Source organism: Lichenostomus cassidix, chromosome 7 (assembly GCF_008360975.1).
Source record: "Lichenostomus cassidix isolate B80296 chromosome 7, HeHo_3.0, whole genome shotgun sequence".
Lineage (NCBI taxonomy): Eukaryota > Metazoa > Chordata > Aves > Passeriformes > Meliphagidae > Lichenostomus > Lichenostomus cassidix.
Genome location: NC_139488.1, coordinates 6,195,162 through 6,217,844, shown reverse-complemented (window position 1 = coordinate 6,217,844; position 22,683 = coordinate 6,195,162). Strand labels below are relative to the sequence as shown.

Below are 22,683 nucleotides of genomic sequence, written 5' to 3'. Positions count from 1 at the left end.
GATCTGTTGTTCATTTTCTCAGGGATTTGGCTATTTTGAGTGTTTACAAAGCAACCATACTTCATTGCACTGAAAGGGAAAGTCCTGCTTACCTTAATTTTCAGTGGGTTGATTTCCATGTCAGAAGTGCAGTTCATGGGACCATCAATTTCATACTGAACAATATACAACAGCGTGTTGTTTTTGTACTTGTAAGGCCACTGCAGAGTCATCATCACCTTGCTGAATGCACTTGGACCATTGTTTCTCAGCTGATTATGAAAAGAAAGTTTACAGATGTAAAAAAACAATGCTACTTTCTCTATTAATGTGCATATAGTTGTTACTTTATATTTGAGCCAGAAATGTGACATTGCCACTGCCCTCCACCCCCAAGCACTTATGGCAACAGCATCAAAACTTCACCTAAAAGTGGTGAAACTTTTAACTATTATTATTCACACAGCTCTCTCACTGAGTTTCGCTTGATTAAACAATCCAGATTAAATCTCTGGTCATTCTTTTAAGAACATTTTAAATACTTAAACTCTTTCACAGAGTTCAGAATAGTGATTTAGAACAGACAGAGTATAATAATTTACAGCCATGAGCCATTTCCTGAGTTCACATTACTTCAAATGTTTTCTCTAGATATCCAAAGGCAAGAAAATACAATATGAGCAGCTCTGTAGGTAATGAAACTCTTCTATTGGGCCACTCCTGTTACATGATTGCAGGCATTCCAACTCTTCTGAATATTCCAAATTATTGGCCTAGCATGAAAATAAAATCTCTCCTTACATGCAAGACAAAATAAAAGAAAAAAACCCTCATAATTAACTCCATTGAAAAGCTACACCAAAAGATTTATTTGATTTATCACAGCACTGTGTCTCTCAAATCAGCAGTAATTCCACACCTCATAGATGTGCTGAACTAGAGGCCCAATGTCATCTTCTGTTTCGGGATTCTCCTTCGGCTGCCAGTTTGCAATAGGAAGGAATATGTGATCAGGGGATGACACACTAAACAGCAGAGCAAAGGGGTTGTTATTAGCCAGGATGAAACTATAAATGTAATTCTCTAAAACATCAACATCCTTAAAATACAATCTCCATTTGGTCATCCTCTATATAAAACCTCAAAGAACAGAAGTGGTTTGAATATTAAATGTTCAGTTCTGTTCTCTCCATTAAAAAATGAACCTTGTATTTAGAAACATTTTGGATTTCATCCTACAACATCTAGAAAAACATTTATAGAAATAAGAGACATCCATGTTATACAAAAAAAACAGTGTGAAATACTTTGATAATGAGAAATATTGATGATGTAGAGCCTTAGCAGTACAGTCCTAATCCTAATTCAGCATGCCCTGAAAACAGTGACAATACCAATCATGCTTTTGCAGTGTGCCACCCCCCACCTCTCAGATACTGATCAAATTCAACAAATAATGAATGTCGTGGAAAATTTCAAAACATTATGACTCAGGAATCCAAGTTAACTGGCTAAACCAGAGGACTGTACAGCTTTTAGGTGGGAAGAATAGATTTCTGGTAAGCAGAGGTGATGAAGGTAACAGAGTCATTACAATATTAATTCTATGCTTATGACTGAGGAAGGTGAGGGCATTGCAAACTTAAATCCCATAGGATTTTCTTAGCTTTTGTTTCAGATAAGGTTTCAAGGGTTTTCAGATGAAACCCCAGTCAGTTTGTGGAGGAGGAAAGTGACAGAAATGTAAAACTATAAACATGAGGGATGATTTTTGTCTTCTAAAGAAAAAAATCTCTAGTAATGGAGGCACAATAATCCTTTTTGGAATTAATTTTGTAATTATTTAATATCTCAAAGTCCAAAGGCTGGCTAGAGAGAACCATGTTGTCTTTATGATTAAAAATTCCCTAAGGCCTCCTGAAAACTTATGCAGACCTGAAAGGAAGTTCAGTGAATATAAGGAAGCAAAAATGCAAAGCTCATTAAAAATGTTCATTAAAATAGTATTGCTTACCCTCTAATTTCAACAGCTGCCAAAATAGCAAGGTCAGCCTGATAATATGCTACTGGACTCAGATTGTCATACAGGTTGGAACTGCAGAGAAAATAAGAAGTAAATTCTGAAATGAAATAAGCAAATGTTTTATAATCACACTTTCAAGCAATTGTATGTAACACCATAACATGACTCATGAGCCACTACAGGAAGGCACAACTGCTAAAAAGCAAGGAGCAGATTCCAGCAAGTTCTCACCTAAATGCATGGAAGTGCCATCCTCTGCAAAGTCTGAGGGCACCCAGCAGGGAGAGGTCAATGAAGGACACCAAGGTAATGCTGACTGTTCTACTGCTGCCATGTCAGAAAATACAGAGGACACTCCTCCCTCAAAGTGGTGCTGGGAGCAGAATCCTGATCTCCTTACATGTCTGATTATTCTGTCTCCCTAACCAAGCAATTTCCTTTACAAAGAATCTTTTAATTATTCTTCGCTGCTGCTGTAGTCAACAAATACATGCAACAGTGTTTTCCTCCTGACCTGTAAATACCTCACTCTTTTAGAGACTAGACTTGCTCTGCTAGGAGCTGAGCCAGCTTTGGAAATCTAGCTTGGTGAGTTTAAGACAAGCATGATCCTTAAACCCTCTTGCAGATAATACCCTGCTAATGCCTGCCACTGTAAACTGTGATTACCGTGTTCCATCACACCCCTGTTTGCTGCTCTTGTTTGTCTGCTACAGGAACTTCCTTCTCTTCCATCAGGAGTGAATCATGACTTGAGCAACCTCCCTGACTGTTTCTGACCCAGTGACAGTATTAGGTGAGTGTTGTTAACCTAAAGAAGAGGACAAACACCCCAGCATAGATTTTCTCCAACATAATTTCCTCCAAAATACAGGAATCACATGCCAATGGCACACCTTGCCAGCTGATAGAGAATGGGGGGAAAACCAAACAGACAGCAATGGGAGATAAAAGAGATATTTAATGCTGCCAAGGCCTTTGCTCAGTATGGCAAACCACTCTATCATTAAAATAGAATGGCAGCTTTAAACTTTTCTAACTCTTGTAGGTGAAAAATGCATATGTGGATGAGATTAATTTATTCACTACATTAAATGAAACAAAGCCCTTAAATAGAAAGAAAAAAAAAGCTTTTGGTCCACCACAGGGAAAACATACAACAGCTGTATTTGCACTGTCCATTGAGCAGCACAAAACTGCTTTGGGTAAAGATACTCCTAATGATCGCATCTCCAAACCTTAAACATCATCTCCAGAAAGTATAAATTCACAATTATATTTCACATTTATATGACAGTGCTGTGTTCATCTGATAATTAACAGGAACACCACTGTTTAGTTCCATCTAATTTTCTGGCTCTTTTAGGCTGGCTGCAGTGATAGTTCACTGCATGTTGCTTCTGCTCACACCACCCCATGCATTGCCTGCCCTGAAAGGCTCTCATCCCCTAAATACATAAAATTCTGGCTTTGCATCAGAAGGAGTTCAGAGTTCAAACATCAGTTTTAGAAGAGGGCTATAAACCCAAAGTCATCCTATGGCACTGCACAAGTGTCAGCAGAGCACAATGGTATGCATGGACAAATACATTCTTACATTTTTTCCTCTGTTTTAGAAAACCTAACTCAGTGTGTTTATTTTTCAAGCAATTCCAAAGCAAAGGCAAGATAATGAGGCCAGAGTGATCCTGTGTAGCTCACAGTGTATTTACTGTATGTCTTCTCCCAGGTGATGTGCATACTCATGGATTTCCATACCTTCGGATTTGCAAGTCAAACTTGACAGAGGTGTCCATCTCAGACTGCTGGTGCACGCTGAAACGCAGGCCAGCTAAAAGCTAGGGACAAAAATCACTGGGGTTCAGTGGAAGCATAATAAAACACACAATAAAAGCTTCTTAATGCTCTTGCACTACAACACAATTGCCTGAGACTCGTGGTTGTGAGAGAACAAGTCTACAGAACTGGCAAATTAAACCTGTCCAGTTCACCCAGGCTGGAAATGTACTGCCCTCTCTTTAGATTGCAGCCAAGGCATCACCACCATAAAACACAAAATAAGGATTACATCATGCTCCCCACCCTTACTTTAGCCATTTCTACACATAACTGGGCCTCCCCAGGTGTTGCAAAAAGCATTTTAACCTAAAGAGCAGGGAGCACATTAACGATTCAAAATTAGTTCCCAAGGTTGGTCTAAGTCAATTCATATTTGCTTTAACATCTGTGCAGTTCAGCTTGATACACTTCAGAAGACATGGGAAATAGCATTCATTCATCTACACAAGATGGCTCTTGGAAGAAAAGCATCATGAAATTGTTATAATTGTGACTGACTTTCATTTCATTTCCTTAGAAAATAAGACTTAGTATGTCATATCATCTTAAATTCTGCCAGGTCCCACTAATTATTTTTTATTCTTCCAATTTCAGCTACATTTTGTGGAATTGTGGAGGCCTCAAGTAGACAAAACTCTCTCTCATTCTTCATGAAAGTAGGCAGAAAAGAGATGAACTAAGAAAAAATGTTATGAGCTAGCCCTTGATGAAAGTCTAGAAAACACATATCAGATAAATATAAAAAATTCATGAGGGACCAGAGTCCATTAATTCCACTATTTAATGAATGACTCGTTTTGAATTGCATCATACAACTCATGGACACTCCTTTCAGCCTTTAATTTAGCTGAAAATTTGAAACCAGCTACTGCTGTACTAACCAAACATGCGGGCAGCTAAAGGCCAGCTAGACCTAATCTTAAATTCCTGTGAGAAAACTTCCTGCCCAAACACTGCTGTGATTAAGTAAAATGCCACCTGCCCTCCTGTGTGGGCTGCCAGACACCTGCTGGCCCAAAGCTTACCTTAGTTCCAGCTTTCATGGGATTTCCCAGGTCACAAACTACCATGCGAGTCTGATTCTCTGTTTTAAAAGCACATGACAGTCTGGCTAGAGCCTGCAAGAAACCAGAAACAAATATTGAGGAACGTCATTCTTTACATCTGAACACCTGGATGAAAGTCTGGAGACAAGTTCTAGGTATACTGCATTAATTTTGATATAATTTCTCAGCCATAACACAGTCGAGCACTAAAATTAAATAAAATCTGAGTATGGAAGTCTCCAAGGAGACCAATGGTTTTGATACAAGACAGATCTCTTTTCAAGGTCATAAAAAAGAGGGGCTTGGAAGAACCTGATCATTTTCCCAGTGCTTTGCTCTAAGACTGAAATAATAGAAACCACCACAGATATCCACAGCAGCACCTGAAATGAGACTCCTCAAGGACAAGAGTTGGAATTTTACCTCGTTGTTACGAACAACTCCGATGAAATCCGCTTGGGGTGGAACAACCACAAAGAGCTCTGCTTCATAGGCTCCCTCCCCCTGGTTCTGAGCACTGACAATGAGGGTCAGGGGATTGTCATCACCAATATAGATCTGCTTCTGGTCACTGCAAAAAAAGTGTAAAAATGAGCTCTGCAGTCAGGTTTTAAAGCGCATTGAGGTGGCTGAACTTAGAGAAAAAGACATTCTGAAATTTCACAAAGTCATCAGAGAAATCTGGAGGCAGCACCTTTGTTTTGGGAGCATGAGGGGAGCTCTAAGCTGCTTTTTAACAACTCCCAAACCTATAATCATAGATGGGGCAAGTATTACATGCTGTTTTTAAAGAATCTTTTCTGTAAACTGTACTACAAACCACAAAACTTGCAATACATTTTTCTCACAAGGAACAAACAATTCTGAAGCGTTAAATCCCTGTGTACACATTGAATTGCAGGCCCAGAGGTACATTATTTATAACAAAACTCAAGGGAAGGCTCAGCTACAGAATACAGCCAAGAGCTCTGCAACACCTTTGGTTCCAGATACAAACAAGGTATTTTCATGTCACCAACTACAAGAAAAAATGTTGGGACATTGCTTTTCCTTGTAGTACTTTTCTCATGTATTTACCTTTGTACTGACACCTCCAGCTTTGGTTTGCAGATATTATCATCCCCACAATCCAGCAGAATATGGGCCTATGCAAAAATCAAAAAACATGCAGTTGTAATAATTCCTTCACCTGTTCTAACATACATTTTAAATAATACTGTTCCCCACCACATCAAAAAATTCTAAATAGCTGGTTTTCATTTCATTAGTCTCAGAAGAGAACAAATGAGTTTTTAACCATGGAGGGCACTGTGCCTCCTCCTGACCTACTGCAATTCCAGGACTGATGCTTAACTGTCTTTCCATACTTGGAATGATCTCTTTGTATTGAGTTGCATCTTCAGGAATCTCTTTACAAACAAGTGTAAAAATTTGCAAAAAAGAGCCAAAATGGAAAAACGATGTCTATTTCCAAGAGAACTCTAGGGATAAACACAATGTGCATAGAGCAGAATAGTACTAGCAATATGAAACACTCCAAACCTTCAAGACTGAACACTTCCAGAATTGCCCTAATTTTCTCCCTAAGATGAACCTAAGCATGTTGAGTTCCCTCAGCCCAGGCTGTGCAAGCAGAGTACCTGTCTGCTCATATTAGCAGGAGTGAACTGGTTGAGGATAGGGTGCAATCCTGTTGCATCTGCAGCAGTTCTGTAATCCAGACGATATTCCATGAAAATGGTAATGGGAGTCAGCTTGTCTCTAAATTCAGATTCATCCTGAGGAAACCAAAGATTTGAATCACAATTGAAACATAGTAGGAATGGAGAGGCCAAAGCAACGTTAAAACTTGTGAGCTCTTTTCAAAGTAGAAAATCTCTTGTCAGAAAACCTCCACAATTTTAGCAGCAACATGCCATTTAACAAATGGAAAACTGGAGCATACAGAAATATTAAGTCATGGAAATACAATAAAAAGTAGCCTAAGGGCTAAGCAACTCTGTTCTTTCCTGTCAGACAAACCTCAGTCTGCTTCTAAGATCCCTCAGAGATACTCATCTATGGATTTATGATTTTCTCCTTCCTAAAATTATTACTTGGTGCTTGGGAGTTGCTGACTTTCATGTCGTTCCTTTCAAATCATTCTGTTTATCAGGTGTTGATCCTGCCTTTCAGAGAACTTACAAACCATCTCTCAGCTTGATGTCAGCCACAGATTTGATCAGTATAAACTCTGCTTCGTTTCTGAGAGCAATGAAAATTACTGACTCTAGAATGGCTCATTTCAGGATCTTATTTCAGAACATATCTTCTGTGGGCAGAGACTTATTGATTACCTATGGTTTTAAACAGTTTTTGCATCCCATTTGTGATAATTTCATATAGGTCATGTGTCATAACCTTCTTAATGAAAATGTCAGGTGGAAATGTGCTAAATCTTCACTAACTCTGAGATCTGAGATGTATGATTCCTTATATATCCCACTCACAAAAGTCAGATCAAAGAAAGTAAAATATTACTTATCCTCCATGAACCCTTAATGATTACTAGCATTTTTATTTGGGGTTTTTTTGGAGGGAATTAAGTATTGTTTATGTTTGATTTATAAGTACTCAGAGATAAAAATCTGAGTTGCACAGAACTTACATAGCTACACACAGCGTTTCTTCTATTGATCTATACTTTTTAATTGTGTTAGCATCTGTTCACATTTGTGGGGATGAAAAAAAAAAGACTGAGAAAAAGCAAACTTAGTATTTCAACCTTCTCCATATCCTCTGCTATTTGCTGATCTTGGCTTTTCAGGTGCAGGTCCATATTTTTCTGCAATTTTTAACCTCCAAAGTAGATGGGACAACCTCTGCTTATTAACTTTGATGTTGCTTGGAAATTACAACTAATGTGGTCCCTGGATGACTTGTCCAAGAAATCCAGAACAAAGCTCTGAATTAAATTTCCAATCCATTTAGGGACCAGGACCTTAGCCACAATAATACTCATCTTGTGACAGCAGCAATAATTTGGGACAGATGTGTGGTTTTAGTAATTTCAATGAGCATGAAATTTCTCTAGCATTGTTTTGTCTTTTTTTTTTTTTAACACCTAACACAACAGACTTGTAACAGACAATGCACCAAAAGTGATTTGCCTAAACCACAAATGGCTACTTACTCTCAAGTAGGCATCAAGTTCCTCGCAGTTCATTTTGCCCCCCTTGGTAATGGTCATGTTCTTGGAGTGGCTGGGCTGTTTGCTGTGGAGAAAGAGAGCTCTCCTTATGGCTCCCTTCTGCTTCAGTTTATCCAGCAGCAGCTCCACCTGGAAATCTGGCCAATCCAAAGGCTTTGGGTTAGGGATCATTCCATTAAACAAGTGCAGATTCCCCTCAGAAATGGAGCTCAACACTGATTTCAACTACAATGAAAAGCCAGTGCTTGCCACTCCTAAAACTTGCAGCTCTTGCCATGTAAAATCTGTTACTACATGAGTTCTCAAGCACTGCTTCTGTCCTAAATGGGACTCTTTTCCCTTAAACACTGGAAACACGTAAGAACACAGACACATTTATAATTGCTGTAGAACTGCAAGAACCAAAATCAGAATTTTCTCCCCAGAAAATTTTAAAGTAATCTTGCATGCAACACTTGTGTATTTAAACACTACTGCTAATCTAATTACTTCAAATATTTTATAGGGATAATAAAATATGAAACATGTGACAGATATTTATCTGAGCCTTCCCAGATCACACCATCTCTACACATGCCACAGAAAATAAGGAAAAGATTTTGCAATCAGTAGACAAAACCTGATTGCAGCAGGCTGCTCGCCACACTACAAAATCTCTTGGAGTCAACTTAAAAACCTGTTTGAAACAATCTTTTCCTGATTCTGATCTGAGAATCAGATGAAAAAAGTCAGTGATATCAATCAGAAGGCCCAGAAGGTACCCAGCTGCTTCAGCCATGAAAATAACGACCAGTGCTCATGTCTGCAAACAATACAATAAGACTTGCAATTTCTAAACGAGCTGAACTTACTGAGTGAGTTCGGGAGCTTTCCTTTGCCATCCGCTTTTAAGCAGAACTTTACTTTGAAGCTGTTTGAGAGAAGAAAAAAAAAAATTCACACACTTTTTCTCTCATTTTCTTCTAAAATTCTTCATCCTCTTTTTCAGACTAGCTCACTCCCAAAAGCTATTTGCTACTGATGGAAGAGAAACTGTAACCTATTAAGTAGGCAGAATTGCAAGCAATGCAAGGCTTTGGAGTCTCAATTCATGTAGGGATAATCACCTGTGGACTGGAATGCTTATTTCTGTAATCAAGTGGGTGTTTATTATTTTTAAAGCTATCATACTGAGCTGAAAAGAAAGTTAGCACTAGAAAGGAAAAGAAGTTTTGGATAATAGCTCAGGAACCAGAAGCAAAACCAGTTTACAAAGCAGATGATTGCCCAAGTGTGTAAGTTAGTGGGTGAAAACACAGCAAATGCTGTGTGATGTGTTGACATCTTGGGAAGACCTTACCCTGCTCACCAGGGACAACTCTGGTAGTCAATCTCTGCAGGTTTGGGGAGTCAGTCTGGTGTCTACTAAAGACAATGCCTGCAACTGCTGTCAAAGAGTTCTTATTTTGTATTGTCTGTGCTTTCAGAAAAAACTGTGTTTGATTGCCTTTTTTTAATTAGCTGACTAGACTTCCTGAATCCTTTCAAAATCAAAAGTTTCCAAAATTAAAACCCAAGAAGTCCGTCCCTTCAAAGGAAAACATAGATACTCTGCTTACCAAGAAACTTTCACATCTCCCAGTGAACAGGCTTTGTTTTCTGGGTTTAGGATGGTTGGATTGACTTCCAGGGCAGCGTTTACTCTAATAACTGGTCTAGCCCTGCAAAGAAAACATCCTCTTGAACAGCATCCAACACCATGTTAGACAATGCCCTCCCATCAAATTGTGCAATATGCACAAACACACAACATTTAGTGAAACCGCAAGAAAAACAAATAACCATTGACTAGATGAGGGAAAAGTGGGAAGCTTTTCTGTGCCCTGTCATTTCCATCAGCCAAAACATGGAAAACTGTGTAAGGAGGCAGTCCTATCTACTGCTAGCACAGACCAACATATTTTCCCCAAATGAGCAAGTTGGGATGAGAACATTTGGATTGCAGGGTAAGAGCTGGCAGCTGTTGTGCCAGAATCTAGAAAGCTGTCACTCAGAAAGCCTTGAAGACTGCATATTTATATTTTCTCCTAACTACATATTATTGAGAGAGATGAATTTTAGACAGCAGATAGGTTTGTTTACTCAGTGAAAACAGCAGTATAGTGTTTTTTCACCTCCAGAAGTTTGGAAGGTGGAGTGGCAGATTTTCAGGCTTCCCTAATCCTGCTTTCTTTTGTAGCTCCAGAACTGCACTGAGCTTCCACTCAGGTCCAAGCACAGCAGGAGCCTTACCTGTACAGAACTGCTGTGTCCACACCAAAGGCTCCAACAATCAAGTCTAGAAAGAAAGGAGACATATTACACATTAAAATTTGATTTTTACACTGTCCTGTTTCTCAGAGGAGGGACTGCTATGAAGATATTTAAAGTGTTATTTCGAGCAGAGGACCTGGATATCCGTTTTTGTCCACGTCTGTGGCTCCTTTCAGCGAGTAGCCGAAGCTGGGGGGCATGGAGCGAGCAGCCCATTGCCCCTCCAGGATCTGAGAGGGGACACCATTCAAACCACTTGCTCTTCCATTGTAGATGTACACAAGTCCTCTCTTGTCCTCTCCACCATATGGTGCAGCAACTGCAATATCTGAAAAGCAAAAGAAGAACCATCAACACCTCCAGACCCAAACTAGAACATATTGGTGGTTACTTCAATCAATAATTTCTGATATTACAGTTTCAGCGTGTGTCAGTAGGGAGGAAATGGAGCCAGCCTTTAAAATGGTCACAACATTTGTTTGTCTATTGCTCTTTTTGTTTGTTTTTGGCTTTTTTTTTTTAATTGGACGCTGTTTTTTTCTAGAAAGTATAAATGTTTAACAAGAATACATCACAGACTTTTAGGGGGAGAGGAAGGAAAGAAATAGTTCTACAATTTCTGCACTTCAGTGGCTGACTTACAGAAAAATCATATGGATTTGGGATGCTTTTGAGATTATTAAAACAACCAGAGTTAGTCACTGTTGGCACCAAACCACAAAACTAAGTGGGGCTCTCTTCCCATTTTATTTACATGTTCATGTTACTCCAAAGGGTGGGACATGTTCATAATTCTGGAAAATTTAAATCATCCTACACCAATGGTAAATATGAAATTCCAGCCTATCCCAGTCATGGCTTGGCAACATGTTTTATGGAGAACTTCCAGTTAGTGCAGCTATTCCATCTCTTAAAGCTTCATAAATTCAAAAGTACTCAGTCAATGATTAATAAACAGTAATAAACAAAATGCTAATTAGACTGTCTGTAAGGACAGCTTTAGAAGTCCTTAGGATCTAATTTCAGCATTTTCACAGTCAGTTCAAGGACCAAACACAAAACACTGCACAGCATAACTACACTTCTTCCTCTTTTCTGAAATTTGAAAAAGCTTAATGAAACGAATAAGGACTCAAAAGTTTACTGTTTTGTATTTTTGACTCATATTTACAAACTGTTTGAAGACAGTAAAAATTCCAATCTTGTATCATACTGTGATGGAAAGCATTTTAATTAACACTCCCAAAGTGAGGCAGAGAATAAAAACCAAAACAGACTAAATAATAGCAAAGTAATTAAAAAGACGCAGCTTTTGCTATGATTTTTCTCGCCTACAGTGTATTTCAGACTGAAATATGGTGGAATCAAAACATTTTTGGGATAATTTCATCAAGTGCCTGGAGCTTTGGCTATCAACCATAACCTTTCCAATGTCTTCTGCAAATAGTTACAGTGATATCACCTCTTCACACTGATTCTGCATCCTGTTAGCAACTAAAACAGCCCCTTCTAACTCAAACTATGCTATGACCTTATGATTTCATTAAAAATTAATTAGACCTACCTGGGAGTTTGAGGTACTAGTATACTGTAATTTTTGATCTTTCAGGAAATACTTAGCTTGCAAGTAGAATGGAAAAAATGAGCATTTTTGGTGGAACTGAAATTCCCACTACTCTTTAGGCAACTGGAGTATGATGGGCATAACAAACTGCTCTCCCTAGGATTCCTGGAAGTCTCCATCCCAACACTACATGATTCTTGCCTGCTCCATTGCTCTTCACTCCTCTGAGAAAGTAACAAGAAGCTCAGGCAAGGAAGGGGTTTGAGAGCCTTCAGCTACAGCTCTGTCAGACTCAGACTTCTCTTCCAATTATTCACTCAAGACACTCAGCTCTTGGTACATCTGGCTATAGCTGCTACACAATATCTCCACCAAACTCTTCCATTTGGAATTTAAAAAACAATCTATACTTTTCTCAGGGAAATCTTTTATATACGAACATTTTTAACCAATAATTTGAAATAAAACCTTATTTTCTGTCATCATTGTGTTTCTAGAGAGGAATATTGTCTTTAAGCAATGGAAAGAGGATATTCATTTTGAAGATGTCCTAAGAATTCACAGTGGAGAGTCAGGTATTTTATCAAAGTTCCTACTGTGGCCATGAGAAAGTGATCCTGGTGAGTGAGGGAGCTAAAGCAATCCATGCTGCTGTTTCAAGGGTTTAGTCTCTGCTCGATGCATCCATGGAACTCCGGTTAGCATTCCTGGGAGTAGCATGCAAGCATCGAAAGGAGTCTAGACCTCAGTGTGCCACACTCAGCCCCAGCTACAGCACTGAGGGCTTGTGTGCAGAATCCACAGTCACTGTGCTGCCTGGGCTTCCCCTACAAACAGGAGATCCCAATCAAGAAAGGATATCCTACCATTGAAGCCATCCTGATCCAGATCCCCCAGAGGGGCGATGGAGCTGCCGAACCTCGCGAAGATCTCGAAGCCGTTCAGCTTGGTGATCTGAAAGCCTCCTGAGGCTCGCTGGAGGCAGATGGACACCTGGCCAACCTCCTGAAGCTTCCCATCTGAGCTTCGGTCCATGAAAAGAGGGGCTCCAATGAACAGATCTGTGTAGCTGGAGCCAACAAGGACAAAAGCTTTCAGTAGCAGCAAGAAAATTCATTCTATTCAGCACCCGTTAACGCAGCACTGAGGTCAACACTCAGATGAAAGTTAACTATCCTTAAACTCAACTGAAGGCAAATATTTATTGGCAAAGTAAGCACAAAGATATAAAAAATTAATGCACTTAAAGCATGTGAATATACCCATATATTTATGTGGATAAATACAGAAACAAACATACAGTTGTTAAAACAAAGGTGGAGTGTTAGCAAGAAAGAGTCATGCAGATGTGTTAAACCAGCAATGAAGACAGAAATCTAGATTATGGGAAAGACTTTTAAATAAAAGCTGGGTTTTTTTCTTTCCAGAAGCAAGTTGGGTAGCACTGGGGAGAAGAGGGAGAAGAGGACACTTACTTGTCCCCATCAATGTCTGTGGCAGCCACTGAGTACCCGAAATAGGCAGCCATCTGGAAAAACAAAATTCAAACCTGTGAGCTGCAGTGACAGAAGCATAAACAAGTTTACAAAAATCTGTACACAAAATACATCAGGGAGATGATAATATATGCCACAATTTTTTTTTGTCTCCTTATATTTTTGTTTCTCTTCCTTGCTCTGTTTGAAAGCAAACCCACCAGTTACTTCCCCCATTTCCCCTTTCATGATCCACTCTCTTTCCCAGTTCTCAAAATAGGCAGCATTTCCTGTATTTAAATGAGATTAGAATTCTTCAGACTTCATCAAATTTTGCTTTGGCAATCCAGCCAATACCATACAGACTATTTTATTATCTAGTACCCTAAATACTCTCCCCACACAGGAACAGCCTCCCAGTCACCCCCACACTCAGGGAAGCCACTCACCTGCTCTCCAGTGAAGTTGTACATGGAAGACATGTTTTTCCCATTGTAAATGGACACCTGCACGTGAAGAAACACATATTACAGCACACCAGCAATATTCACCTTTTTTAATCTATTGTAAAGTTTAATGTTTCAAATTTCCTACCATGCCCAGAGTTCTTGCTGCTCGTGGGACTCCTGATACAAAGTCTGAAATACAAAGCAAGACACAGACAACGCTCAGGTCCCGAAGCATGGTGACCTTGCTGAACAGAGCAGCTCATTCCTAGCACTTGAAGCATTTCCCTGTGCACTGCACCACTGAAAGATCTGCCCAGCCTATTAACATGACTTTCTTACTGAAGCAAGGAGCTTACCTTCGATGCCATCACCATTGAAGTCCCCAACAGCCACTGAATAACCTGCAGAGACAAGATGAGGCTTTAAAAACCTTATTAAACCCTTCATCTCTTTTTACAGTCTTCATAAGTCTCTCTGCACAGTCCTCCTCTCTTCATCTTAAAATGCAATGGAATAAATATTGCCTCAAAGCTGCTTTGACTATGAAGAGCTCCACAAGTGACTGTATTTCACCAGCATCCAGGAATTTCAGATCAGAAGACGAAAATTTTAAAATTATCATCCTGGCAATTGTCCTGGTATATCCTTGCTTTTTCCCTGAGCCTGGTTAGACATACATGAAACAAAATGAGGATTTCTCACTCCTCTAAGGAACTCCCTTCATTGCCTTTCTTCCAAAACATAATTCTTTAACACTTCTATTTTGTTTTGCTAGATTATTTAGAAACAGCCATTTTTAACAAACCATGACCACCTATGTGACTAACTTCTCACACAAAAATCATAACTTGGCCATTCCCATGTTCAGCCTGAATCATGGAGCACAGAAAATAATGGAAATATTTCCATTTATTTTGTCACCAGGTGCTTTTTGAGTCAAGCCTATGGCAAAATAACTATGATTCTATCATACATAAAATCCCTGCATTTTCAGGTATGTCACTCTCTTGTTAATCTGTTAAATGCCTAATTAATAGATTTAGACCTTATTATGATTTAGACTTAAATACAAGCAGTGCAAGGAAGTTTTGCAGGCAGAGGTTTCCCATTTCCCACCACTCACCCAAGTAGCTGTCATCAAAAGCAGCACTGGCAGGTCTGGTTGCTAACTGGTCCTCATACTTTGTGCTGTAGACTTTGGGGTCATACTTGGCCACAATCTCAGTCACTCGATCAGAAATAAGCTGGCCTAAAGGGAAAGAAAACACCTTAAAACCACAAACAGAAAGTGTGAACTCAGTCACTAAAGTGATTCATTTCCAGAGTGCTGCCCTTGAAAGCAGAGACTCTTCCACAATCTGACCATAAAAGAACCAAGTCGGGCAGCACCAGGAAGGACATGAGTGAAAATATGGATCCTACTTCAGCAAAAATGTGCACACATACAATCAAAGGCACATAAAGAGTTCTCATGGAAAACAGATGCCAATCCTACACTAAGGCAGCAGTTAAAGGAAGTGCTGAGTTACCATATGCTTAGGTTGTGCAGGACTGAGCCCTTTGGGTGCTCCTTGCCCAAATCCCACAACACAGGAGACTGTTTGGGCAGACAAGAAGCGAAAAGGATGAGCACAAATGAGATGAGCTCAGTGCATTGTCATGTTCTCCATTCTCACTTCACCAGCCACTAGGTGGTGACCTCATTACATTCTTTTCTTTGAATGATAACTTGAATTACAAAAAAACCGCATTCAGAATGGCACTTACTTTACAGAGATATTCATACATGTATGAAGTGTAGGGAAAACTTCCCCTCCAGCATCTCAGGATGTGGAATAAAAGTTTAGGATGAAAAATCTAGTTTTTAGAAGTGTACTATTGTCTCCTATTCAGAGCCAAGTGGGCTTTTTTGGTAGTAGTAGAAGAGGATAAGGTTGTTTTGGCAGATGAAGTGTCACTTTTGCCCAAAAGCAATACAATCAATACAGGACCCTAATTTATATTCTATTGTATCTGCAGTTTAGCTTCAATCGTTCCATTTTACTTGTAATTTAAAACACAGGACAGGAACAAGCCTCCTGTGCTGCTGTACCTACATGTAGGCTAGCATGATACAGAAAAATCTATTAATAAAAGTTAGTAATTACATTAAAAACCAGGCAGCAGGGTGTGGCAGCTGTGTCCTGATTACAGCAGCACCCTTCTTTGAACAGAGAGCTGCAGTTAAAGGCTGAATAATCCTGCAAACAAACACTGACTGAATCCCACATGAGCAAAGAATATAGGTAACACCAGGCAGAGGTAAAATGTGCCCCATGGCACAAACCAATCAATACAAGTGCAAAACATCTCTGTTGTCTGAGGAAAATAATGAAATTCTCTGTAGAGGGGATATTTCTCACTGAAAATGCACACTTTGTATGTGTGTCAAATTAAAAAATATGTAGGTTTTGAAGCAAAATATCCTAAAGGAAACTTATCCTGCTGATGAAAACAAATCCCACATTCCAGGGAAAATGTCTTTAAAATGATCATGGAATTATTTAGAACACAAAGGACATCTATAGTCTTACTACTTCCACCTTTATCTGTGGTTGCCTTGATTATTCAGGAGATATTGTTAAGGATGAAAGAACAATTCTGTCAGTTTCCTTACTGACAAAGACTCTGATGGCAGCTGGAAGAGTGTGGATAAAATGACTGAGAGGATAAAGAGAAAAATCATGAAGGTCAACTTCTCTGTGACTTAAATTATATATCTCACCTTGCCAGTAAAAACTTCCAGGGCCTCCAAGCAGCACCCTGTCCCCCTTGGAGGGGAAAAAAAAAGACAGAAAGAAAAATTAAAAACACATGAAGCACATCTAAAGCCAAAGAACACATCCCATGTTTATGGGAAGAAATCCCTGCATGTACATCACTGTAGCTCCACTGACCACCATACATTTTATTTTTTGAGGGAATGATTAATTAGAAATACATCTCACAAAATGATAACCAACAGTCTTCAGTGACTACTTCACCCATTTAAAATTCTAGGTGGAATTCTGTTTTTATTTTAATAGACCTTTCTTCCCACATAAATGTACAACAACAGGAGTACAATTAGGAGAAAACTTAGGGACTGTTACATCATTTTTAGGTCAGTACACAAAACTAGTGTCATCTTCTGCCTCTGCCATTTTCTGTAACCTATCATTAGAAAAGTTTAATTCAGAATAACTGTGATGTAATTCCCCCACTCCATATTTCTTGGCAGAACTGCAATTCACAAACCATTTTATGAAACTTTAACCACATTAGCTATCCCAGGGTTGGGAATTTGCTCTCTAAGTATTGAATTAGGCCACAGGCTTTGCTGCATAATTAAGCCACTTATTCAGGTTTTAATCTTAAAAACTCCTGTATTCACCACTCAGAAAAATCTAGGTCAGACATTTGGAGATACATGCTGGCTTGCCCACTCTAGGGTTTTGGATCAGAGCCCAAAGTTGGTTTTAACTGGGCCTGGAGTCTGCACAGTGACCCTGAGGGTGTGTGCAAAATAACCCAAACACTCACAGTCCTACCCTGCACTTGGCAGTTTCCTCTGGAGGAAAACCAAGAGTGGCCTCAGGCAAAGAGTGACGGGATATGACCTAATCCTGAGATGTGAGGAACCCAAAAAAAGTCACATTGCAAAACAGGCTTGCGTGGTCTTTACACATCCAGACTCTGCTGAACAATCTCACTGTACAATATAAAAAGCTTTAGCACATTCTCAGATCTGTGCACAGCTTTACTGTGCTTGGATTTCAAAAGTAATTGTGTATTTGAAAAACAAAAACCAACAAACTAGAAGAGGCAGGGAGAACACAGAAGTAGAAGAAACACAAGATGGCAAAAAGATTCCTGTACTTCTGCTGGCTGATGAGAAAACCAAACATGATTCACAAGCATATTGTTTACCAGTTCCCTCCGTTATTATTTCTCAAGAAGTAACACTAGCTCTGCACCAATCCCTTCAAAGCATGTCTCAAAAATCCTGACTCTTACAGCTGATTTCACTGAGGGCACTCGGTGCACCAGAGGTGTGCAGCAGGGAGCTGCCAAAGCAGATTATTGGTTCAGGACATGGTTCCTACAAGAGGTAAAAGTGTGCTGCTGTGAAAATGTAGGGAGAAACAGGTTTATAACAGCTCTTTGAGTGGTTTCAAGTTATTTTTTGGTTTATTTATAAATTCTGTTTGGTTGTGGGTTCACTCCCCACCATCAACAGTAACATTTAGTTTTGTAATAGCTGTGCTTCTAAGTGGTCTGTATCAGGAGTGTTTGTGAACACAGCTGTCTGCTGACCCATAGGAAATGAGAAAAAAAATCACATACCTTTGTAAAGTCAATGCTAAATCCACCTTGACAAAATCCCTGTCCATCTGCATCAATAGTTGCTACCAAAGAAAGAAAGGACAGAAAAGGAAGAGGAGAAAAATAAATAAATGAAGTATTACCACTATTAAATCAGCTGATTCTGTGGATACTTTTCAATGCATCTTCCTATGTAAACTTGCACTCCTAAACTTGAACCTTGGGATACTTTTCTCCTAAATCAGTATTTTCTCTGTATCAACAACTCACAACCAAATGCTGTAACAACTTTAGGGCTGGACTAACAGACATGGAACATTAACAAGTGTTCTAGCCTCACACAGTCAAAGCAAACAGCAACCCCACACTCCTTGTATTTAATCTTCAAAAGTCTTGGGGAAAATATATTTGCAATTTCTATTCAGGAAATAAGGTATCTGGAAAAGAGGGATTAAGTTTTTCTTTTCGTATGGAATAGAAAGCTGAATTGGTTTAAAACAAAAAGAGCATACCTGGTTGAAAAAAAAATCTCCATACTGTGACTCATCCCAGCAAGAATTGTTTTGGCTGATTCAATTTTAGGATTATACAGCTGCAGAGTAGAAATGCTGAGACTTCCTTATCTGAAAGTGTGACTACTTAACTAGTGTGATTTAGTTTAATATTTGCTTATTTAACTTCAAGTTATGCTGGACCACACTGGACTTTAATCCTGCTGTTCACAAATGATTTTCAGCAAATAAAAGGACAATCCTAGCTTCAACATTCAGGTTTTAGGTTTTAGTATTTTAAAAAAGGTTATAAACCTCTGAATTATCTATCAGCCCAACTACAGGAAATAAATGCAAAGCATTTGGAAAATAAGACTCCAAATGTTCAGCAGTTAATATCATTTAAACAATGCATCACTACCTGTGTATGTGCACAGGGAGATAAGCACCTACTTTTACAAAATCGTGTCTTCTAAAATGAGCTTGTGCTCTAAAGTACTTGAATAATGATAAAATACTTGAGAGTCATAAAAATGCTAGAGCTGATCTTTGAAAAAGCACTTGCTACACAGTTTTGTGATTATGTAGTGATTGCAACAGAATTAGTCTCTTCAACAACACAAGTCCTCAAGTCCAATGATAGCTGGACCTCAGATAGAGTAGCTGATCTAAGTGGAGAAAGCAAGGTCTGCATCTTGAACATCAGCTGGAGAGGAATTCAGACATCTGGATCTAGCTTAGGTTTCGTTCTAATTGCTATCCATGGAAGGGGGAAACAGCTGTAAAACATCCTGCTTCCAAATGGACACAACATGTAACGCAAGAGGAGCTCCAAACAGAAAAGCAGCCAAAGTGTTCCATACTTACTTGACCTGCAGGGAGCATATTCCACAAATTTGGACCCAGCAAGCAGGTAACATGTTCCCACAGGCTCTCTCTCTTGTTTTGTTTCAGTTCTCCAGTGGTACAGCGGGGCACAGGCCTGGGGAAGAAGACACAGCAGTGAGAAAACAAATTCCTCTTCAAAATGCTGGTGGGTGTAGAATAATAACAATGAAATTCCAATTTTCTAGAGAAAAATCAACAAAAAGACCTGGCAGATGTACCATGTTTTATTAGAGGAGATTTACACTGTCAGGACCATGGCAGAATTACCACCAGTTTGTATTTTATAAATAGCTAATTTATATAAAGAATTTTAGAAATAATATTTTCTTAAAGCAACAGCTATAAAGTGTTCATCAAGAATTTATAACACATTTATAACACTAGAAAAAAATGCAACTCTGTTTATAAAGAGTTAAGCAAAGCCTAGCTAAGAAATTCTGAAGAAAGAAAAATTCATGTTAATTAGTGAGATTTTGTCTAAATTCTAAGTTATCTGGATCTCTTCACATTTTTTCCCATTGCAGTATCTCAATACTGATGTATCTGAAAGGCATCAAAAACCTACCAGAATTTTATCATTTTGGGATCTCACAGAGGCTCCAAACCACTGATGAGACTTAAATTCCAGCGGATCATCAGGAGCAAAGTCTCTGTTGCCTACAAAGAAAATAAAAAAAGAAGCATAATTTCACAGGAACCTGTACAGTAAAAAGGAAAAAAAACCTCCTAAGCCATTGGTTTTGATGCCTACAGAGAAAACCAGAAAACAGTAACATTGGAGAATATCACCCTTTGATGGAATCAGGCTTTAAAAAGGATTTATTATTATTTTTTAAATCAAGGGCCAATAGCAGCTAATTTTGTACATTGCTACAATGCTGATTAGTCGTTCAGAGCACAAAGTTTATAGCACGTTTGACAGCCCCACAGTAAATACCTCGTAGTTGAGATATTTGACTTCCAAGCAGATTACAGCGCTGCTCAAGAGCCAAAGCCCTGTTAGGACTGAAGCTTCTACAAGAAATATTGCCTGGATTAAATCATGTGGGCTTTGTCTCTGGCTCCAATCAGGACTGAGATCCTTCTCCTATTCTACCAAGTGATAACATCTCTATTCTGAATGTCACTGCAATGCACAAAGCAGGCAACTTGCAGGCTTAAAATCTACAGGGAAAGAGAGTGAGTTAGAGATGGAATAATTTGCGCTGGTGTCTGTTCTGTGATGCTGGCTGGTAAAAACAAGTGGTATTTCTGCAGGTGTGGATGTTAAAAGTCATAGAATTATTTGGTGTTTTTTGTGCTACTTTCATTGGCAATACAAGAGAAACTTTGCCAGCATAAGGAGAAAATTGATATAACACTTTGAAAAACGTATCTTTTAGAAAAGTCCCCTACATTGCTGGTTTATAGAGCCTAAAGCTATAGGAATCAATGATGTCAACAGCCACACATCACTTCCAGAGTGCCAGGGGGATCCCCAAACCCAACCCACTGTGAATCAGACACCTGTGGCCACTTGAAGCAAAACATTCTTGCTTGTTCAACAGCCTGTAAAGAATGTTTCGTCTGCAGAGATTGTGTTACTTCCTTTAGGAAAGTCCCACGAAAAAGACAAAAGAGATTCTAATCTGCCGAGTCAGCCAAAACAAGCAATCTGGACTATTTTTGCTCTCAGATTAGAGCTACAAAGAAACCAGTGCCAAGCACATTGCAACATAGAGAACTATTGTGGTTTTCTCTAATGTCATCAAAGGCGATTTAAAGCCGCCACCTCCTACTGTCACCTCTTTTTCATCTCTTAGTGGATCAGTGCTAAAGACATGGAGGGCTTGATAACCACCACATCAGCACAGATTTATGTACATTGAGCCTTTATACTCTCACCCTTGCACAGGCTAAAATGTCATTTGGGCGTCTGCATGTCACCTTCTAATGGTACAAAAAGTGAAAACCAGATCAAGATGTTTTCCAGATAGGGAACTGTCCTTGGCACGCACAAAATTCCCATGTATTATCCCCATTTTTTCTGTTCCTTGCCTTTAACCATGAAAATCCACCCACAGACAATTTTGCCCAAAGGGTGCAGTTGCACGACCCGGGTTAGTTTCAGATGAAGCTGCCACCAAAAGGGGCAGCAGTTCCCATCTGCTCCTATCTACATGATCATTCCTGCTTCCCTTGTCTCTCTTGGCACTACTCACATGGTCACAACACGACCCACCTAAGAATGAATCCTCCTAAAACCCTAAAAAAGTATTCAGCAGGATGAGGGTCCTACCCTCCAGGGGAGTGGAGTAGTGCTAACCTTCTGAGGAAAAGGCAGAACACAAGGCTGGGAATGATATCCTTTTTAGCACCATCAGGGATTTCAAAGTAGTTAATTCATCTTGTAACCACACCCAGGGTTACGTAGCCTGGAAAGACATAGTTGGCTTCTGCCCTCTTCTTGTCAAGCTACTCTTGAGTACAAAGAAAGGTCTCAGCTCTGCTTGCCAAACAAAGCTTTAAACAGTGTAAAAACTGGGAATGCAGAGTGGTATTTTATACTTTTCTCTGCTTGTTGGACACAACACTATATATCTATGGTAAGAATGAAAGCTGGTATAGCAGTTATGTAGAGTAAAGCAGAATCCTGTTGTCTTAGGTACTATAGAGGTGTCCAGGATGCAAACCTCCCATGTAAGTTTAAAACAGGCAGGAAGGGGAAGGAAAGGTTGTGTTGCAATAGCAAGTAAGCAGCCATTCTGCATCATCAACAACCTGATTTTATCTCAGCTGTTAAGGAAATTAGTTCCTTCAAGTCTGAGCTGAATGTATCAGCTGAGGCAGCATGAAGCAATAATAAAAAGTAGAATAAAAAGAAAACCAAGCACTGGTTACTGTCCAGGACAGCATAGCCTTTAGTGTTTAGGGGACTAAAATATTTTTCTACAGTATTAAAAAGCTCTGATTCAGGTCTAAATTGAGGGTAATATTAGAAATCTCCACGCTTTCAGATATATCCAGAAGCTGGCTTATAAAAACCCCAAATCTCCAAACCGGAAAGCAAACGAACATGACCACAAAGATAATTATGTGCCAAATGCAGTTTGTGTGCCAGATG

The 22,683-nt window shown here is 39.3% G+C and overlaps 1 protein-coding gene across 1 annotated transcript in view; it reads right to left on the bottom strand.

The window, feature by feature from the left end:
* ITGAV (integrin subunit alpha V) overlaps positions 1-22,683 on the bottom strand; it is a 44,234-nt gene that overhangs the window by 8,283 nt on the left and 13,268 nt on the right. The window contains exons 3-25 of the mRNA XM_085065963.1: positions 20,146-20,237; positions 19,560-19,674; positions 18,223-18,284; positions 16,622-16,667; positions 14,981-15,106; positions 14,214-14,258; positions 14,003-14,046; positions 13,858-13,914; positions 13,409-13,461; positions 12,800-13,002; positions 10,506-10,697; positions 10,349-10,394; positions 9,676-9,777; positions 8,929-8,987; positions 8,060-8,214; positions 6,528-6,665; positions 5,965-6,032; positions 5,311-5,458; positions 4,867-4,959; positions 3,761-3,840; positions 1,994-2,074; positions 899-1,004; positions 93-251 (exon numbers count right to left, since the gene is read on the bottom strand). Of these exons, the coding sequence (XP_084922089.1) occupies positions 93-251; positions 899-1,004; positions 1,994-2,074; positions 3,761-3,840; positions 4,867-4,959; positions 5,311-5,458; positions 5,965-6,032; positions 6,528-6,665; positions 8,060-8,214; positions 8,929-8,987; positions 9,676-9,777; positions 10,349-10,394; positions 10,506-10,697; positions 12,800-13,002; positions 13,409-13,461; positions 13,858-13,914; positions 14,003-14,046; positions 14,214-14,258; positions 14,981-15,106; positions 16,622-16,667; positions 18,223-18,284; positions 19,560-19,674; positions 20,146-20,237 (2,270 nt within the window). The remainder of the gene's footprint in view (positions 1-92; positions 252-898; positions 1,005-1,993; positions 2,075-3,760; positions 3,841-4,866; positions 4,960-5,310; positions 5,459-5,964; positions 6,033-6,527; positions 6,666-8,059; positions 8,215-8,928; positions 8,988-9,675; positions 9,778-10,348; positions 10,395-10,505; positions 10,698-12,799; positions 13,003-13,408; positions 13,462-13,857; positions 13,915-14,002; positions 14,047-14,213; positions 14,259-14,980; positions 15,107-16,621; positions 16,668-18,222; positions 18,285-19,559; positions 19,675-20,145; positions 20,238-22,683) is intronic.